Here is a 22,299-nt window from a genome sequence, read left to right as displayed (position 1 = left end):
CAAGGAGAACTCATGATACCAATTTTCAGAGAAATCTATATTTGCCTAATCAATTAAATTACTTGTTACATTTACAGATGTGTAATTCGTATCCCTTTGGCATTTAATTCATTGCATTATCTGTGTCGAACTGAGAGGCGACAGTTTTAATAAGTGTTTGACACTAAGTTGATACCATTAGATCCATGGTTGATACAAAATCAAAATGTGATAATAAAATAGCCAAAAAACTACCTACCACATTTGCGATAAAATTACTCTCTGAGAGTTTAATATTAAATTTTATTCCTGGAAAAGTTTTCGCATGACAATTTTTGTCAAAAATGTATTTAGTAAATTTTAAGAAAATCTAAATATGATAGAGAAAATTTAAACAGGTCAACGAAAGGCTTAACGTCCTCGAGCTTCGCTTTGAAGACTACATTAGAAGAGCCTCTTTCAATGACATTTTCTAAAAGACATTTAAAATTTTCAAAGAATCACCTTAAATAGTTTAATCCAGCTTTATAAACGATTAAAAAAGAAAACATTTGTTATATTTATTCTTTTATCTCAGAACACATGGTTCATAATTATTACTAAGTTTAATTTAGTTATTTAAGTCAGTGACTTTATTTTAGTTTTTTGGCATCACTTTTAAAATGATCGGTACTTGTAAGTGGGACTAGAACGTAGATACGATATTATTTTTTTCACTTATTAGTGTCTTTGACCTCGAATTTATTGTTTTAATTAAAAAGATTTAATTTTTTAGTTTTTAGTGCATTCCAGAGTAACATTGCAGTCAAGAAGCCTGCAAAAAATATTACTACGTTTCTTGTCATGTAATTCCTTCCAGCTTAGTCATCATAATGATGATTAAACCGGGAAGTTCATTGTGATTATTGGGGCATGCAATTTAGTAACTTAATTCAGCTATATTGATTTTAACACCACCGATTTCCTTGAAAAGTTAGTGGATTCATGTTAGTATACCAAGTATTTCAAATATTAAAAGAACTTTTAAAATTAGTTAATGACTATGTGCGTTTAATTGAGAAAGTCCTTCTTTTCTCAAGTAACTGACTTGAGAAAAGGAGGACATGAGAAATTTAAGCACTTATTCGTTGAAAGGCTATAAAGGAGTCGGCTCATCATGACTTGGGGAGACAACAGTTAAAATTAAATGCCTCCAGACTCCGCTTCCAATACAATAGGGAGATATCTGAAACAAGCACGTTAATCTCTTTAATAGCCCAAAGCACTCGACCGGATTGAGTTTAAAAATAAACGGGATAGATAAGAAAGAAAATTGATGAAAATTTAAGGCCAAAAACTTAGGGAGCACTAAAATTTAATATTGGGGCCTCTAGTTCAAGGAATCCGAAGACAGAACTTTTATAGCGGCAATTACTGGCAACCTTCGTCGTGAATATTGCGAAATTGGTTTGGCGTTTTACGGATTTTCGGATATCGCGTTTATTGCCCTTGATTAAACTTCTTTGACATTCCTTGGAAGATTATCAAAATGGACAATGAGAAAGATATTGAACGGAGCAATCTAACGTTATAAAAACTTTAATGGATATTGATTTCAATTTCGAAGTTCGAAGAAATACTAGAACGGTCAAAATCAAGAGTCCAAACAACAAATTTAATAATTTATATATATAAAAATGAATCCATATCCTTTGGTCCTTTGGTCACGCCATCATGCGTGTATGGCTGAACCGATTTCAATGTTTTTTTTTAAGTGTTTGTTAATGTCAGGAGAAGGTTCTTATGACAACATTTAAAAAAATTAAGGGGTAGGGATACTTTAAGGTTTACATCAATTTTTACACGCGGACGAAGTCGCGGGCGTCCGCTAGTAATTAATATTTTCAAATGATACGAAAATGAAAATTTTACACATTTCTCTAATTTTTCATTTCCTAAATATATTTTAAGCAGAAATAATTTTGCTTATATAATAAGCAAAAGTATTTCTGCTTAAAATAAAGCTAGGAATCTGTTTTGACTGGAAACTGTACTAAGCTCAGCTTAGCTTTCATAATATCACAATTTCAGTTTTTTACGCATACTTTAGTACTTGATCCAAGGTGTCACTAATTTTATAATTTCAGCTTGTACATTTAAAGAGAATAAAAGATATGAAGCAAGATATTTTGTATGAATGAAATTTATGGAGTTGGTAGCTTGGCAACTTCGTTCGTAACACTCCCGATGGTCCGCGCGGACCGGGGGGAATGTAGCGATGAATGAAAACCCCACGACTGATGCACATCACTTCCCCGCACGCACAATTTCACAGCCGCGCAGTCTTTCCCTCCGTCGCCCGCATATCATGGGAGTGTCATCAACGAACTTGCCAAACTATAATAACGTAATTCCTCCGAGTACATATGTATTACTTAACAGTCTAGAAGGTTTACGCACATTTTGCTTAGATTAATTTATACGAGCTCCCAATCTTTCGGAACTCTGTAACAAAAATGGCTAAGTCCAGCTTAGCCGGAATCCTTATATATTTTCATACAGTTAATCCGTCTTATAATAGAATTCTGTACTTACTTTATTCCAGCGATTTACTTTGCATGAAACCCCTGAACCATATGATATATGATGCTTAATAACCTCTTCTATATTTTTAGTGACAGACCCATTACAATTGATTCAGCCGTTCCAGAAATTAAGCAGGATCTTTAAAAAATTGTTTGGGGTTTAGTACTAATATGAAAGTAACTATAAATACTTAAGAAACTACAGTTATTTTGAAACTATAGACCTAAAATTTAAAAAATTAAGGACTTAAATTTCAATTTTATTTATTACAAGCGGACGCCCGCAACTTCGTTCGTCCTTAGGCCTCTTTTTAATCCAGCCCTTACAGTAGTATCGCTGTAAAAATGGAGTAACTTCTCCCGTTTTCCCAACGTCCCTTCACTGCTCTGCTCCTATTGATCGTAGCGTGATGAAAAGTATACTTAAAACCTGATCTGGAGTATGTAGAATAATTGTACCAAGTTTCGTTAAAATCCGTCGAGTAGTTTTTGTTTTATACAAAGAGACAAAAATTTTACTGATTGCATTTTTGGCATCAGTATCGATCATTAATCACCCCCCGATAGTTATTTTGGAAATATATTTCATGTACAGAATTGAGCTCTCTACAGATTTATTATAAGTATATGGTATTCATATATTGATATACTCTTATGATTCGTACGACATAGCAATTTGTTTATTGGATGTACGGAAAAATCTATTCAATATTGTATAGAATAAATGACATGAATGATGTTAAAATAGACGATGAATTTTGGTTGCGTTAGTTTTGTAACCGGCCCATTTATTTTATCCCTATATTTTAAATCGGGGTCGGTCTAGCCACAAACCGATGCAAAAGCTTTGGGAGCAACTGAGTCAATATATTATACCATTTTTTAAAATTAACAAAAACATATTTTTATCATAATACAAAATTAAAGGACAAAAAAATTAAATGTAACTAAAAATTAAAATTACATTACTACATTATCCATAATGAAAATAGATTATATTCTACGAGAACGGGAACTACGCGTGATGTCTGTTACATTAAAAAGTTAATATTGGTATTTTTTTCACTTATTCTGTATTGTTTAGTTAGTTATGTTAACACTTATAGTAAAAGATCCGTATTAGAAACGACCTTCACCCATATCTTTAGTATTAATGATAGTTAATAATAAAGAAAAAAATCTTGGTCGCTAACTATGGGTCTCATAAGAAGGCTCAGAGTCACACAGCGGGCGATGGAACGAGCTATGTTAGGAGTATCTCTGCGTGATCGAATCAGAAATGAGGAGATCCGCAGAAGAACCAAATTCACCGACATAGCTCAACGAGTTGCGAAGCTGAAGTGGCAATGGGCAGGGCACATAGTGCGAAGAGCCGATGGACGTTGGGGTCCCAAAGTGCTAGAATGGCGACCCCGCACTAGTAAGCGCAGTGTTGGCCGATCCCCCACCAGGTGGACTGACGACATCAAGCGAGTCGCAGGGATTCGCTGGATGCAGGTGGCTCAGTATCGTGATGTTTGGAAGTCCCTACAAAAGGCCTATGTCCTGCAGTGGACGTCCATCGGCTGATATGATGATGATGATGATGATGATGAATAATAGTCTGGCAATTTTTTTAGGCAACATACTCGCAATATATTTAACTTACTAAATAACAATAAACAGATGGGTGAAGGTCGTTTCTAAGACCGATCTTAAACTATGAATATTGCGTGACACTAAATAAAAGATACATCAAAATGTAATCATCGCTCTTAACAAAACCAAGCTCAGTGTAGCTTAATTTTAAACGCAGGCAATTTCGTGCCGTTACGCATTGTGAGCCAGCGATCCTTCCTGTCAGCCTCAAAGCTCAAGTTCAAGATATTAATCGGTTCGACGAGCATTACGTAATCAAGATGGACGACGGCTTCATCCGAAGCGGAAAAGCATCATTACACTTTCGGCAGAAATAGGCAATTCGACGCGGGTGCGGAATCTTCGAAATTTATTGTATCGGCCGCGGTGTCAGAATTCGATTCCACCATTAAGCTATGTATAAAATATAACTCCTTATTTTGGGGAGACCATTTCTCAATTGTTCGCATATTTTTCAAGCGACTTCTAATAGTAGGTTCCCGCATTTTTATCAGTCACAATTAAATTCATGAGAGTCTGTTAGGTATCTTGGAAAGGATCGTCAGATATCATTATTATCAGCTTTTTTCTTATTATTCTTTACAAGTTAGTTCTTGACTACAATCTCACCTGATTGTAAGCGATGATGCAATCTAAGATGAAAGCGGGCTAACTTGTTAGAAGGAGTATGAAAATCCGCACCCCTTTCGGTTACTACACGGCATCGTACCGGAACGCTAAATTGCTGGCGGTACGCCTTTGCCGTAAGGGCGGTAGCTAGCCACGGCCAAAGCCTCCCAGACCTGGACAAATTAAGAAAACCTCAATCAGCCCAGCCGGGGTTCGAACAAAGGACCTCGTCTTAGAGCTTTAAGCTTAGATTAATGGTCTATTACGGAGCCAGACTTCGCTCTTTATAGGAGAGGGGATATGGAGCTTAGATCCACCATCTTCTGCCATTCTTTATTGACTCACTGTGAGCAGAAAGCCTCTGAGATATTTGGAGTTTAAACTCATCACGCTTCTAAGGTAGTTACCGGGCTTAGGTTAATATAATGGTCCCCTGTAAGATGAGTATCAATTTGTAATCGCTTTATTGATCATGATTGGGAGCAGCGGTTTTAAATAAAATTGCTTTGGCATGTGTTAGTAGCCCTATCAGCTGACTAATTCACTAAAATAGACGTATGTAAGTTGACATTTATATCAAACTCAGATTCTATGTAACACATGTCATCCGAAGCCCTCTGACAACAGATCGTGAATATCATACAGTAGATAGATGACATTTCTCAGTTTTTGTTTAACAGGTTGTTATTATAGACTTATTCGTGCATAAACTTCAACGCTATCGAAAAGATAATAAAAACAATAAATACCTACTAATACGACTCGACATTTAACGAGTTCTAAATTATTTTCATTCTCACAAAAAATAAACTATAAACACATCATAAAATAATTAAATCAGAAGACAGTTAAAATTTAAGTGTTTTTAGATTACCTCCCTTTTACAAAAGTGATTGAAGATATCGTAACAAATACGTTAATCTCTTCAACATCCCGAACCACTCAAAAGAATTGGAATTTAAAAAAATAAAAGAGATAAACGCGAAGGGGGAACTCGAAGAAATTTTAAGGGCAAAACTTAAGGAACAATAAAATTTTATACTACGTTGGGTATCTAGTACGCGGGATTAGAGGACATTTTATAGCAGCAATTACTGGCAACCTTTGGCCTTAATATAATATTTCGACATTGGTTCGGCGTTTGATTATGGTTTCATGGACATTTTACTGTTGTTACTTTAACTTTGACTGTTCTCTCAACAACGTTTCATAATCATTGATTGATTATATTATAATTCATGCGATTTATTTCTGGTTGAGGTAATTTGATTATAGATTCATGGACATTAATTTTACTGATGATGTTTTAACTTTTGACCGTTCTCTTAACGACGTTTCATATTCATTGATTTCATGATTCATGCGATTATAGCATTTATCACTTTTAAAATTGCTGGTCAGTTTATAGTCATTATTAATAATATTTATTTGAAATAATATTGACTGTTTTATCTTTATTTGTAAACTAGCGGACGCCCGCGACTTCGTCGGCCCTTAGACCTTTTTAATCCGGCCTTCTTGCAGAATCCGTTCTTAGCGGACGTCATCTAACTATAAGCTACCTCCCTGTCAAATTTTATCTTTATACGTCAAGTTGTTTTTGAGATTTCGTGATGAATGACCTTTTGCATTTATATATTTAGATCAAAGACATTATATTGTACCTATCAATCATTAAAGTACAAACGAAACTGCAGATTCTGTAACTTCTAGTATTTAATTTCATTATTTTTTGGTTATTTAGTATAATAACGGCGTTTGGTGCAGTGAAGTAATTCAAACCTATGTGTTCTGTTCGTTCACATAAGTTGAAAACATTTGTGTGATAAATGTGGATGTTTGGCAGCGTATCTTCCTACCATAATATTGACAGTTTACTGGTTCTGTCAACAATAACTTATCTAAAATTTATCTTAAAGGATTACACCATATTTTCACATTCTTCTGATCTTATCACTAAAATGCTCTCTAATTTATCACTGGTGGGTAATAGACAACGCGGACACTCATTTAAATAATCTAGTTTAAGCAAAATTCAATTCCACTTCCCTCGACTTAAAGTTCCTTCTCTACTGAAAATGTAGTTAACAAAGATGTCACTGTATGATATTACGTTACCGCCAACAGACTAATGGCGCATAAAATTCACAGTAAGCCTGAAGTAGTATCCAATTTATTCATATTTAGAAAATTTATTCAACGATATTTTGCATTATGATCCGAAAGCCACTATTATGATGCTCTCCTACATTAGATGGGGTAACTGCTGAATTTCATGAATACGATCGGAATAGAACTAGTACAAAATGTTTTAATCAAACTAAACCACCGACCGTTGTTAATATTTTTTTCAATCTATACTAATATAATACTAATATAATAAAGCTGAAGAGTTTGTTTGTTTGTTTGTTTGTTTGATTGAACGCGCTAATCTCAGGAACTACTGGTCCGATTTGAAAAATTCTTTCAGTGTTAGATAGCCCATTTATCGAGGAAGGCTATAGGCTATATTATCCCGGTATTCCCACGGCAGCGGGAACCACGCGGGTGAAACCGCGCGGCGTTAGCTAGTAATTAAATAAAGAAAATTCTTGTTATGGACGTTAGCTCTGTAGTAAACGATTTTACAAACGTTCAAAGTAAAACAATAGATCAATAATTTAAGTAAATAATACCCATTATTATTTATTAGTAAATTTTTATTTTGTATTTCAATGCCACAACGTAACCAAAGTACCACAACAAAACCTTCAAAACTCATTCTTATTAGTATCATTTTTGATTTTTTTTTTTAATTACATAATCGTTTCCTCTTTATTACATCAATTTTTACCCGACTGCAAAAAGGGTTGCGTTTTTCGCGCGTTATCTTATATGTATGTAATATTCTTTATTACCTCATATATTTTAAACCACAGAACGATAACGTAATTAAGATATCGTTAGATTTGTTTTAATAGCCCAAGTGTTCTTAGGCAGGTGAAGTTTAAAAATAACCAACACGACTACTGTGAGACACTATAGACTAGAGATGAAAAAAGAATATTTCAAATATTGCGATATGGGTATCAAATTCAAGGGCACATCAAGAGTAAGTATTTTAAAATGATATATTATGACTATTAAAAAAACCCTACAATTAGAAAAACGTTATTTATTAAGCTCTTAACAAAATACGCGAGGCGGATGACTAAGTGCGAGCAGGTTAGGCTTTTTTAGTCGGGTTTTTTTGTTAATTTAATTTTCTATTACACCAAGTTTATACTACCATATTTTTCAAATAATTTGAAGAAAAATTAAAAACGGTTTCAAACGACCCATTAAATTCATTTCTTTGATAAACCCCTAACCGTAGCAAGGATGGCCAATAAATTTTAAGGCTTTAATATCGGAACCAATTTATCTCGAGAAGATAAAACCCAAGAGGGTAATTTCAGATTTCTCAGACATGGTCCGAAACGCGAAACCTGTGTAAAATACAGAGGGTTAGTCGAAATGTAGATTTCCAATGATTTACATAATAAATAAGTGTTCAACTCCCACTCAGCTAAAGAGCTATCAATAGGTGATAACGGATTACGACTATTTACTGACAACAAATACTTAGTCTCTATCACGAATGTAATGCCTATGGTTAGGTATGGATAGATTGATGATGATTATGGTATGCTAATACTACTACCATCGAGCTGACCTGATGATACAACTTCGGGTGGATTTAATCTCGCAAGCTGAATTGTCACCAGTTTTGGGTGAAACTTTGCATATCTTTATAAATAATACATAACATACATAATTCTTCAAGATGGCGTATGACAGAGATTTCATCTGAAGATTTTCTTTGCGATGACATCATCTTCTTAAGAGAGACGAATATTTTAGCAATCCATTTATTCACCATGCGGATGCCGGGTCCATCGCGTGGTAGAGAGAAAAACTCCCAACAAAGTCCAGAACTTGTGACCACTGGATGTAGGGTTAAGGAATTCCTTGACAATCGATTAACACTTCCCTCCTCCGCTCGTGTGTTCTCCCTACTTAGCCAAATTTGGTAAGATCCTATTACAGCAGCGTTGAATACCCGTTCTAATATAGAACTACCTACAATTCTAGAAAGGCCAAGGTCTTTAAGCAAGTTATAGAGAGATTTTGCTGATAATCCCTCTCGCACCGACTTCTACGGCGTACAGACTAGCACAAAACACAATATTATAAAACAATTACAGTAGGACAAAATTTATAACTTTCGATGACGATTAAACCCCGTCACGTTTAAGAGAAAAGATGTAGGTACGTCGTCACTTAACATCATGTGAGATTGATAGTCAGTTACAATTTTATCTAAAAACGAAGTTTTGACTTCAATGGCATCTACAATTGAAACAGGATTCCAATATACCTAATTAGATTATACTCTCGGCGAAGTTAAATCAAAGTAAGAAAGAAGTGACGTAAATGAATTCAGACGGGTGTTTGAAACGTAGTTAAAGATTCCTTCATTTTAAATGGAAATCTCACTTGAAACTTTTTATTATCCGTAACGCCTATAAGAAATAATATAAATATTATGATTGACAACTGTTTATTTATTATTATTAATGTACATTCGTGGTTTCGCTTGCATAGTTTCTGTTCCCGTGGGAGTACTGGTTGGATATATTTATTTACTAGTCTTCCCTTTTTAAAATTAAATTAAATTTATTGTAAAATAAATTAATTATAATAACACCTTCTCTCTAAAATCAGTCAACATCGTCAACTCGTAGCACGAAGAATTTACAAAAACTACATAATATGTGGCAGACTTCAAATACCCTTTTCAACCAAACGTTTTTAACCGACTTCAAAAAAGGAGGAGGTTTGATTTTTCGACGCGTATGATCTTTTTTAATTTTTTATGTTTGTTACCGCATAACTTCATCTTTTCTCAACCTAATAATTCTTTTTTTGTTTGAAAGAGTACGCTTCCAGATTAGTCCCATTTAATTTTCATGAAAATCGGTTGAGTGATTTTGTGTTAAAATAAAAATAACGAAATGGCCTGTAATGTGCAGTTGTTCAGTACTGTGGCTACAGTACTGAACTGATCTGATTTGTATGAAAATTACTGAACTTTTTTTATTTTAATTTTTATGAAAATTAAATGCTAGAACACACTTAAAACAGAAAAATAAAATATTTTTAACAAAAAAAAAGGAACAAGCACCGACTTCAAAGTGATCAATAGGTAGCACATACGATAATATTTTTCGCTTTTTAATTTATTTTTGTGATTTTGAAATCGGTTAAATGTTTTTGTTAAAAAGATTTTATCATATGTATACTACATCTACGTACTTCATATTTCGCTAAAAGTTCGCTTAGAAATCTAGACTATTTCGATTTTCCAAGTTTAATCAAAATATTCGTGTCAATAGACAGTAAATTCTGTCTGCACTCTGATTGAGTGAAACCAATCCATTTATTTTGAAACGATATTTTACTATAGTCAAACGTAAACCACGAACCGATACAAAGCTTTGTGGCTGCAACTGAAAACATTGGAAAAATCCATATTGAGTTTCAGAAAATACTTGTACTTCATTTTACGAAAGCTCACTTTACCTTGAGTTAAATCTTTGAAGAAACAAACTATTCAAGAATACATTATTATGCGAACATCTAGTCTTTCCAGACTTAGTATTAAACAACGAATCAAATACATACAAGTACTCGTATACATACTCGTATACCTACTTGTAAAATATTTGTGTATGTATTCAGAAAAATAAAATAATTAATTAAATAGTTGTCATGGTTTGTTTAAGAAACACAATTTTAATCTTTATTATTAACTTTAAACTTTTTAATTCTAAGCATTTATATTAATACACATTTATGATTCTTGAATGAATGAATCTTTTCAAGATTTTTATTTATAACAATAAAAGATAACTTAAATAAGCCTAAGTAATTAGCTCTAAAATAGTAGAAATTGTAAGGTCCCTTGTCCTTACCGTAATAGCAGTAAGTCACCGTCTCACCACTACGCTATAATGGCCAGCTGCACACGTCCGCCTCCTCTCGATGCCAGCCATAAACTGGCCGCTCTCGCCCACTACCGGTGTATATGTACACGAACACTACCCCACTACCGGTGTATATATACACGAACACTACAGAAGTAATTATATGTTATAATATAGATTTCTGTAGTCCTACTAGAACTACTCGTACAGTTACTGTTGTAACTCGGCTTTTTATAAAACTTTTGGTAAACATTACCAAACTTTTTTTTAAAGAGTTGAGTCACAACAGTGTAGTAACACAATTATTTTGAAATCACAGACAAACACTTCAGTTTTATTTATGCTAGCCGACGCCCCACGGTTTTACCCGTGTAGTTTCTGGTCCTGTAAGATAAGCCTATGACACTCACAAATAACGTGGCTTCCTAGTGGTAAAAGAATTATCAAAATCGGTGCAGTAGATTACCTCTTTATAATATTATTATCGAAGTATTGATTCAATTGATGTATTGATTTACCTAAATACTCGTAAGCATCAATAGCTGCGCTGTTGAGGCGTTATTCATGTGTTTTAATATACAAAAGGGTGCCCTTTTGTTCGGTGTAATGTGATAGGCGCCACCATGTCGCACCGAGACATCTTTCAATAAACGAAGCCAAATAAATAATCAAGTCTCACTATCAAGTAGGTATACTTAAACTATGAAACTATTTATAGAGTCAATGTGACGAGAGCTAAAAAATGTATCTAATTTTTATAGATATTTGTTTAGCCTGACTTGATAACTATCTGAAAATAATAATTTAGAAGACTGTAGGTTATTTAACTAGTATACCTCACTAAAAAAGTTTTTTTTGGAAATTGGTTTGGAAATAGTGGCATTGCGGACGCCAGCGCCATCTAGAATCTATACTTTTGTGTACAGAATGTAGGTACAATACAATATAAGATATTTTGAAAATCTTTGTTGGGAGCATTATAGTATAATCGATTTCGGGTATCACGCTGAAACTATTGAATGAATTCAACTGAAACTTGGCACGGTTTAAGACCATAATACGGAGAAGGTTATAGGATACTTTTTATTGTGAAAATAAAATAAGAAGGGGTGAAATAGGGGTTAAAAGTTTGTATGGAAAGTCCTCCATTTTTAGTTAGAGTTACAGTTTTAAAATTTTGTTTATAAATCATAAAAAAATACGAAATATGATGGGATTCAAAAATTTTTAAAATTCAAACTCTAAAGTGGTGAAATAGGCCTTGAAAGTTTACATTAATTTCCACGCAGACGATATCGCGGGTGTTCGCTAGTATCTTATAAGTGAACAAAGTTTAAACCTAAACAAAACAACAAAGTAGTTACATAGTCGTAGGTATAAACAAAAATAATAATTATGTTTGTGTACCCTGGGATATACGTTATTACAATGCAATAACAAGAAAAATATGTGGATACTTTAATATTAATATGAAATACATACTAATATCCAAGCAATTTTCCTCAATAAACATTAATAGAATACATGAGTTCCTTTTGTTTACCAGAAGTTTTCCGCCACATTTACTTGTATTTCCACGATTGTATTTGCACGAGCCGATTGGTTTTTGAATTGCTTAATTAGAAGTAAAATAAATTGTTTACTAAAATATTGCGAAGGGTTACAGAATATGATTGCTAGCAATCGCCCAATCTGCGAAATCAAAACGTGTAAAATATGTTTATAAAGTATATCATCATCAGTATGCGTTGCGGCTGCGGTGCGGCGCCGGTGCGGTGTCGCTGCGTCGTCTTACATAGAAATATTTGTGGCATGTCACACGATGCGCTCCGGCGCCGCACCGGACTTGCAACCACCGAGACAAGCGGAGAGGGATGAATGCGTTGCGACGTCGGAGCGGCACTGCTCAATTGTCTATGCGTCAGTCATTACTTTATTAACAGACTGTCCAACGCTGCTACGGCGCCGCTGCAACATAACAACGTTGCGGCGCCGCACCGCTCGTGTGCCCGCTGATACGGTGAAATCTTGGCGATGCGGCGCCGCAACGCATCGTGTGCCCCTGCTCTTATAGTATCGATGAGTTGACTATACAACATATAAATAAACTTGAAGTTCCTGTTTGTGATTTCAAAATAACTGTGTTTTATCCCGGAAAAATCTATGGTTCCCACGGGATACGTAAAAAACTAAATCTATAGCGGATAAATCGTTGGCGTCCGCTAGTCTAGCTAGGTATATAAATAAGTATGTAGATTGAAAGAATAATATACGTTGTTATGTTACGAGTACCTTGAGTACGGGTGATATTAACAGTTATTATTTATATTATTATAAAAAGGAGGTATTTGTACGATATTGTTGCAACAGTGATGGTATGAATAAATAAAAGAGGGTATTTGATGAATTGAGTTCAGTTCTATGTTAAACAGCGTGAACACCGTCACGCTGCTAGTCGAGTTAGTGATTTTGTGCAATAATTTTTATGTTATCATTATTAATAATATTTTGTATAATAATTTTGTAATAATTTATCATAAATTGTTTAATGTGGTCATGGAGTGGTAATGCATACTAAAGGGATCCCTTAAACCTACGCCCAAGGTTACAAGTCCTGCAACATACTCGAGGTGTTTCCTCTACCAAAAAATTATAGTACAATCCCTGTCGCTGCTATCCGTTACGTTATAGTATAACATAAATCAAATATCGCTACAAATTATGTACATACTCGTATTATCTGTATTGAAAAGGGGATTTAGACACACTACGCTGTGCTTCAATATGGTATCAGATACACGCTTGACTCTATAACGTTCAATGTTATTGTTCTAACTCCGGAGTGCGAATAAGAATAAAAAACCACAGCATTTCAAAATGGGCCCAACAATCGAAGTCAGGACTGAAGTGGACCGTGTCATCACCGAATCGTCTATTCAGTAATAATATGCCTATTATGAATTGTTTTGAAACATACATTCGATACACACTTGGTTTGCATTGCATTCAAATGCATTTAATAAAACCGGAATGTGCCGGAAAAACATTTTATTGTGGAGAGAAACAGTTATTTATGTGACAATAAATCCCACCGCTGTAATTAACTCTTGAAAAAAATTATGAATAAAAATTGAGATGAAAAACATCAAAATACGAACGAGATAGACATTGGAGAGTATCATTCAGCGTTTTTGAAATGACGAGTGGTTAAGCAATCGAAATTAAAACCGTACTGGGGGTATTATTTAAAAACCGGATGTCCGTTATAAAGTACGCTGAGTACGAATTGAAATTAAGCTCGCCCGTGAAAATAAGGCTCGCTTAACGTTCCGCTAGAGAGCCTTCAACGAGATGCGGAAGGGCACGAACTCGACTCCCTAAGTACTTATAATGGCCGAACGGTATTATAAAAAGCCTACACGAAGAGGAAAAACCATTTCAGTTTGAAATGTGAAACCCCACTTTTAGGGTTCCATAGTCAAATATCAACCCTCCGGTATTATATACCGATGTTTTTTATAATTCAATAGTATGAAATTCGAATTTTTCTCTCTATCTATAGTTTTACAGAGAAAGATCGAGATATAAATTATTATCGTTACATATTAGAGACAATGTGTCTCTATCTTTCGGTCGGTCGGTCGGTCACCTACACGTTGGACGGACTGGTTGGTTGGTTGTTTCAAAACTTTGACACAAACCTCCATAGTTCAGAGTTTCCGAGACGCTGAAGACCGGAATAAGTGGAGGCGCATCGCAGGGACTATTTGAGCCAAAGAAAATGCAGATCAACCACGACCACTGAGTCAAGAGTGAACGACTAAGTAGGAGCAGGAGTCTTTGATGTCTGTTTCATACTATAAAAGATGTAGTAACTTTACTCTCCGTAAGTTCCAGTTGCTATATTTTAATTCTAGTGATATACTCGTAGACTTGTATATTATGAGAGGATAAATAGACTAGATTTGTCAATCTTAAAATCTCTAGGCTTTCACATAATATGAGTAGGTATAGGTCTCGTTAATCATTGGAATATAGTACCTATAAGCGTTTATTAATACAATTGCATAATTTTCACATACCTTTTTTACATTCCTCGATATTTTCATCAGAGTTATCGCCGCAGTCGTTCTCTCCCTCGCACACCCACGTCATCGGTATACACTTCCCGTTCGCACACTGGAATTGCTTCAATGAGCACACATCTGTAAACAAATAAAATATAATTACAAACATACCTAGCGTATTGTGGAAACAAGGCACTTAATTGTAGTGGTTTGCGGACGTCAGACGACAACGTAGAGCGTTTAAATTTAATTCGCCTTCAGCATTAATAAATCAGTCACCTAGTGAGTTAGGTCAGCATGGACTGCTTATTTATGCATTTACCATAGGATTTGATTGATATAATGGACTACAATCCTACAAATTCTGGTAAATCTGTGATCTGTCTAATAAACGGCATTGGATGGAACATTTTATGTAGATTCAATAGTAGATACGTCATCATCATTGCCATTATGTTTAATAGCTTTCTAATAGGCTAAAGCTTCTTTCATTACAATATGAAGAGATTTAGAGCTTAATTTCTGTACTTTTCTAATGCTAATTGGCGGAGTGAGGGTTGATGTTTGACTTTGCAATTAATGCATCATCATCATTAGATGAAAACAAAATAATATTATGATAGTTTCCAAGACCAACGGCTTTCTGAATAAGCCAAATTCCCAACTCCCCAGTTGAATTCTATGAAGAACAGATAAACTCACACTACAACAAGTTTTCCCATCCAACAACAGAAAAATATTGAGCTTTTATATCATTTACAAGTAATAACTAAATGTTTACCAGTTATTCTGCATACTAACTTACAAGTAACTAGACCAACAATTTAAATTTCATAACAACCAATAACAAACAAGTGCCAGCCAACAAACAGTGTAACCTCGTAGAAAGCGTCATAAAAATGTAAAAAAAAATGCCATAAAAGAAAAAAGAACGCTAAAACGGCGGCGCTCGCTTCTCAAGACAAGAAAACTAAGTTTAGACAATAAGAGGGTACGGCTGGCTTTAATAGCGTTCCATATAATTGTTGCTTACATCGAGTAAACTCGAGATAAAAGCATCTTGGGGAAATGGATCTGCACGTTGGGGTACGGAGTAAAGGTCCGTTTATATCTACAGACACAGTGCGTCACAGACAAGTAGCGTGGCAGACACTCGCAGACACCGTCTTTTCACACTGCCCAGCAGTTATCTAGAGACACTTAAAGTCCTTTTCATGAAAGAAGTCCCCCAGACACGGCGCTAATATCTTAATAGCGCTCATTTTCATTTGGTAATCGCGGTCAATTTTAGTTCAAGTTTCATGAAAAAGACTACAGACATGCACCGCAAAGACAAAATATTCTTTCCTCGAATACTGGCCCCGTGTCTGTCAACGCCTGCGCGGCCGCGTTAACATTGATATACATACGTTAATAAACACTGTATATGAGAATATTATTTTGTCTGCTACGGCACGTGTCTGGCACACTAAATGTCTGTAGATATAAACGGACCTTAAGTAAGGCCGCCTTCGAGAAAATTTAATTTCGTAGCGTACCTATCTATACACTTAGACGCGTTTGGAGTCCTCATAACTGTAGTTTTGAAGTAAACGAACTTATCATACTACTTTACAATAATGTACAAAGAAAAAAGTAATGCAAGGCAACTTCTGTTTGAACACTTAAATAAAGAGACTTGAATGAAGTAAAATCTTTGAAAAATACTTTTGCAATATCTTAAAATATTATAATATGGAATCATGTGTTCCAATAGCTTCGCCAAATACAAAAACATCCATCTTAAACAAAACATCCATTTCCTTATGCTCCACTTGCTTGAAAAACAAATGAACCTATAACCCTTGGATATATATAGCCGTGATAACCCAGTGGATATGACCTCTGCCTCCCATTCAGGATTTCGAACAGGGTTCGAATCCGGTTCGGGCATGCACCTCCAATTTTTCAGTTTGTGTGCATTTAAAGAAATTAAACATCACGTGTCTCTAACAGTGAAGGAACAACATCGTGAGGAAACCTTCATACCAGAGAATTTTCTGAATTCTCTGCGTGTGTGAAGTCTGCCAATCCGCATTGGCCAGCGTTGTGGACTATTGACCTAACCCCTCTTATTCTGAGAGGAGACTCGAGCTTATCAGTGAGCCGAATATTGGTTGATGATGATGATGATGATCTCTTGGATCGTATCCGTATGCCATCTCTGAAGAGTTACATCAGTTAAAATTTCAAAGCTATCTTGTTAGTATGAAATTACTACTGTTTTTGTATAAATAATGGCTATTCATTGCTAAATGCGATAGCGGCAATAACAAAGGAGATATTGATAAACTTATCTTGCCCACATAATTATGTATCTTTAGCTACATTAAAACTAAAATGTGATTATGTTTACTAATCTTACTAATCTTATGTCTACTAATTTCGATCCACGCCCCGTTGGTCTATTGTCTTACCCACTCCTAATATAGTCTTTCCCGACTAGTTAGGAGGGGAATATTGGTCATATTTAAAAAAAACGATAACATGACAAATATTCTTTTATTCAAAAAAAATATCCATCTGTAGTTTAACAAAACTAGGCCAGAGACAGTGCCGGATTAAGGTAACATGATGCTCTAAGCAATCTTCCTGTGTGGGCCGCTTTCCTTAACTTAATAAAAAAAAAAAAAAATTGAATATGTAGAAAATGTATCTTTTTTTCTTTCTCGGTCTTTTGATTAGAAGTAATGACCTAAGAAATTGCTCAAATTGGCTATAGGCTACTCCAGGACCGATTAGAAAAGTAAATTTTTAGTACATTTATTTTTATTTTCTGTTTATTTGCAGAAAAACATAAACAAAAAAATTCGGGAAAATCCAAAACCGAAAATATTAAAGAAATGTTGGATTTATTTAGTTGGATAGAAGCAAGCGTTAATTTGCGGAAGTGTATAATGATTTATTTATTTTGCTATCATCCGCGAAAAGCCGACGAACCCATGCGACAGCGTCACCCAGGTCCGACAAAATACTCTCTAGTCTATAGAGTATTTATTTAGTTGTTCTAAGTTCACGGTGTAAGCTAGTACTAATATAAAATTAACAACGCTCGATGTCAACCGAAATCAAACTATTAGCTCTGAGCGAGATGACCACGACTCACGAGGGCCCTCCACCGAAATTGGCTGTCAAAGCTGCGGCCGGCGCGCGGACATCGTGCACTCCACTCGAGCACTCTTGATCATAACTTAAATGAATTAATTTAGAGACCATTCATATTATACACTAGCTGACGCCACGCGGTTTCACCCGCATGGTTCCCGTTCTTGTAAGAATACGGGGATAATACGTAATTACGTGTGGTAGAACCACAAGCTGCCAAACCTTCATAAAATGATATATCTGGCTAGACTACACGTTTTATGAATGAAATAATAAAATGTTGCAGTAACAAAAACTACCGGCATAACGTCTGTGTGTTATTTATTTGAAAGATTGAGGGTCTAGACCCTAGAATCCTACTATGTTCCAAAGCCACTACACTCCATTATTTGTTACCGTAATTACCTGTGGTAGAACCACAAGCTGACAAACCTTCATAAAATGATATATCTGGCTAGATTACACGTTTTATGAATGAAATAAAATGTAGCAGTAACAAAAACTACCGTCATAACGTCTGTGTGTTACGTTACTTAAACAATTGAAGACTCAGGCTCTAGAATCCCACTACGATTCAAAACCATCAAAACTCCATAATTGACTTCCGTAACTACTTGTGGTAAAACCACAAGCTGAAAAACCTTAATAAAATAATATATCTGGTTAGACTACTCGTTTTATGAATGAAATAATAAAATGTTGCAGTAACAAAAACTACCGGCATAACGTCTGTGTGTTACTTTGCTTGAAAGATTGAGGGTCTAAACCCTAGAATCCTACTATGTTCCAAAGCCACTACACTCCATTATTTGCTACCGTAATTACGTGTGGTAAAACCACAAGCTGCCAAACCTTCATAAAATGATATATCTGGCTAGACTACACATTTTATGAATGAAATAATAAAATGTTGCAATAACAAAAACTACCGGCATAACGTCTGTGTGTTATTGTGTTCGGAAACACGTCCCAGCCAATGAGCTGAGAACAATGTATACATTTTCCGTCGCATACGAACAACTTACAGCGCAGCGAGCATTTATTTTAAATTTGTTTGGTTGCGAACGGTAATAGCATTTTACTTAACTCGGAATTAATGTTGAATTTATTTTATCCGTTTCATACTGGATCTGCGAATGAAGCTTTGCGTGTACTCATAACTTCATTGAATGAAACTTTTGCATAATCGAATGATATGGTACCATGACGACTATAAACATAATCTGTTTGTGTGGTTTTAAGCCTTTGCAGGTTCTCATTCAATATTATATTGTTAGTTATAGAAGTCATACTGGATCTGCGAATGAAACTTTGCGTGTACTCATAACTTCATTGAATGAAAATTTTGCATAATCGAATGATATGGTACCATGACGTCTATAAACATAATCTGTTTGTGTGGTTTTAAGCCTTTGCAGGTTCTCATTCAATATTACATTGTTAGTAATAGAAGTCATACTGGATCTGCGAATGAAGCTTTGCGTGTACTCATAACTTCATTCAATGAAACTTTTGCGTAATCGAATGATATGGTACCATGACGTCTATAAACATAATCTGTTTGTGTGGTTTTAAGCCTTTGCAGGTTCTCATTCAATATTACATTGTTACTAATAGTAGAAGTCGTTGAGTCAAATCTCTTTCGGGAACTGCTACTGCCATACACATTTTTGGCAATCAGCATTGTCGCTCAGAAGGATACGAGCATATCTTGCAATGCTCAGTCATAACTTTATTTCCGAATTTCCAGTAAATGACTTCATTATTCCGAACGAAGTCCATTTTCGTTCACGTCCTTTGATGTAATACTTCGTACATTCGAAGAGGACAATCGGATCAAAGTAATCCAAAACGGCTTGAACAATAAATACTATCATATTCAGGCCATTATCACATTGTGCCCTTTTGAGGCTTATGTATAAAGGCATGTTTAGGATTACATAATAATGTGTTCAGTTCTATTTCTCTTCCTTATTCGAGAAGTTAAGATTATATATTTGTCGACGTCCCGCGATTTTATCAGCATAGTTCGCGTTCTCGTGAGAATACGGTGATAAAATATAGCCCATGACATTCACAAATAACGTGGCTTCCTATTGGTGAAAGAATTTACAAAATCGGTGTAGTAGATCCAAAGATTACCCCTACAACCTCACAAACTTTACCCCTTTATTTACCCCTATTTCCAGCCGCTGGATGCTGGCGGCTCGAGATCGTTGTGCTTGGAGGTCCATGCATGAGGCCTATGTCCAGCAGTGGACGTCTATCGGCTGATAAGGTCATTAAATAATATTAGTATTTAACAATGTCTAGAGATTTATATCGAATAAGGGTGTATGATTTTGATCTTTATGTATTTGTCTATATATTTATCTACTTACCATAATTTAACAAATGAGGTAATTCTTAGAATTGCTGTGATTGTTTGCTCATAAGCTATGTGACGTCATGTTAAGTATGATATTTTTTCGTTAAACAATATCAATAGCTATCTTCTACTTAATACAGTTAAATTGTCCATAATTTTAATTTTGGAACTAAAAAATAAGAGTTCTTTTCTGACAAAGCTAATCCTTCATTACAGTAATATCTTCATAGTAAAATAATCACTATATGTTTATAATGGTTAAACTATTTACTTGATTTCATAAAAGTTAGTAAAGTAAACGCATTTTAAAACACTTTTGCAAACTGAATGTTATGAAGTCATATTCTGAGGAATCCCGGTATTGAAGTGAAACGAACATTGTGGGTGGATTTGTTGATCTATTTCTAGCGTGGTTTCAATTCTTTTTGTTGCTTTTCCGGCAGTATTGGGACTAGAATGTTGCATGCTGCATGTTTTTCGAGAATACCAAATCGAGTTTGTTGTTCATTCTCATCTGTTAGATATAGATGACCTATACTACAGCCTTTCTTGATGAGTATACTGTTTACCAACAAACAAATTAAAAATGAGGGTATAAATCACTAGTCATTTCACACCCTATAATATTTAACTTGTTCTTAAATTAATGAAAATAAATTTGATTAATAAGCTTAGAACAATTAAATATGGTTAATGCATTTTATATAACATTTTATAAAGAAACCATGCGTTTTCTACCTTCATTTCAAATTTTTTTGTCGGTAGACAGTACTTACCTAGAAAAGCTGGAGTATAATGGTGCAATGGGAAGTGACCCTACTTGCATCCAAGGCAGTGGGTTCGATTTCTATAGCTGGAAATATGTTTGTGTAATAAGTTTGGTTTTTTTATAAATATTGATGTGTGTTTTGTCCAAATTTATTTATTTATCTGTGATCTTATTCTGTGCATATCTATCGCCTGTTTAAGCACTTTGCAATTTTGCCTTTTGCCAAAATAATGCCTTCCGTACCTTATTAATAAAACTTTTTTTTATTTGTGTTTCTGTTCAATTAAATATGATGTGGCAAAGTCTTGATTTTTTTAATAGTACCTACAAAACTTTCTTTTTACGCATTAATAATAAAGATAAAGAGATGTGAGCGATTTAGAATAAAAAAAAAAAGTAATAAGTCTGTAAAACAAAGTCTTAGCGTTTGGGAAAATATTCGATACATTTTTCAAACACAAAATATAATTCGGTGCTTAGAAAGCACTGAAGCTAAGTTTAGTAATACCTTGTTTTTATCTTGTTAAAAAGATTTTTAGGTTTATTTTTTAATAATTATAATAACTTGGGAGTTTGTAAAATATTTTCAAACATGAAAGACAACTTTCGACATTTATAATTTTTCTAGGAAAATTCGTTTTATAATCCCAGTTTTTCGTACACGAAACTGATATAAAAACTCTTCCAGATATCCTTTTTACATCAGTTCCTATTAGTATATACTATACACAAAGCGCACGTGGAGGAAGTTTTTTTTATATTTGAACAGTTATTTCAAGGCGATGCAGATAATGATTAACCTACTCGTCATCACGATAGTAAACATTATTCCACCTATAGGTATAAAACAATGAGATTTTTTAAGAAAAATAATGATGATTATTTTCTTTTCTAAGGATATTTCCTTAAATATGAAATAATTATGACAAAAATTCCCTTTCCCCTCCAATTTGTCGGAGACTGTATTAGGAGTGGTGTTTTTTATTATATTACAAGTAAGACCTTGACTGCGATCTCACCTGATGTTAAGTGACGATGCAGTCTAAGATGGAAGCAGGCTGATTTGAAAGAGGTACAAGTGGGTATGACAATAGGGAGGTGGGTATCGAACCTATGAGCTCTTGGTGCTGAGTCGCTACTCTTTACCTTAGAA

General features: G+C 34.6%; 1 protein-coding gene across 6 annotated transcripts in view; it reads right to left on the bottom strand.

The window, feature by feature from the left end:
* The window catches only part of LOC112057725 (low-density lipoprotein receptor), a 313,316-nt gene that overhangs the window by 271,573 nt on the left and 19,444 nt on the right, over nt 1-22,299 (bottom strand). For all 6 annotated transcript variants that reach the window (XR_008250937.1, XM_052882344.1, XM_052882318.1 and 3 more), the window contains exon 2: nt 14,881-15,003. Coding sequence is in view for 5 of the 6 variants with exons in the window: in XM_052882344.1 (XP_052738304.1) it covers nt 14,881-15,003 (123 nt within the window). In the remaining variant the exon portion in view is untranslated. The remainder of the gene's footprint in view (nt 1-14,880; nt 15,004-22,299) is intronic.

The sequence above is a fragment of the Bicyclus anynana genome, chromosome 1, assembly GCF_947172395.1.
Source record: "Bicyclus anynana chromosome 1, ilBicAnyn1.1, whole genome shotgun sequence".
In the NCBI taxonomy this organism is placed as follows: domain Eukaryota; kingdom Metazoa; phylum Arthropoda; class Insecta; order Lepidoptera; family Nymphalidae; genus Bicyclus; species Bicyclus anynana.
The sequence above is the reverse complement of the archived record's forward strand: the minus strand, read 5'-3'. Positions and strand labels throughout refer to the sequence as shown.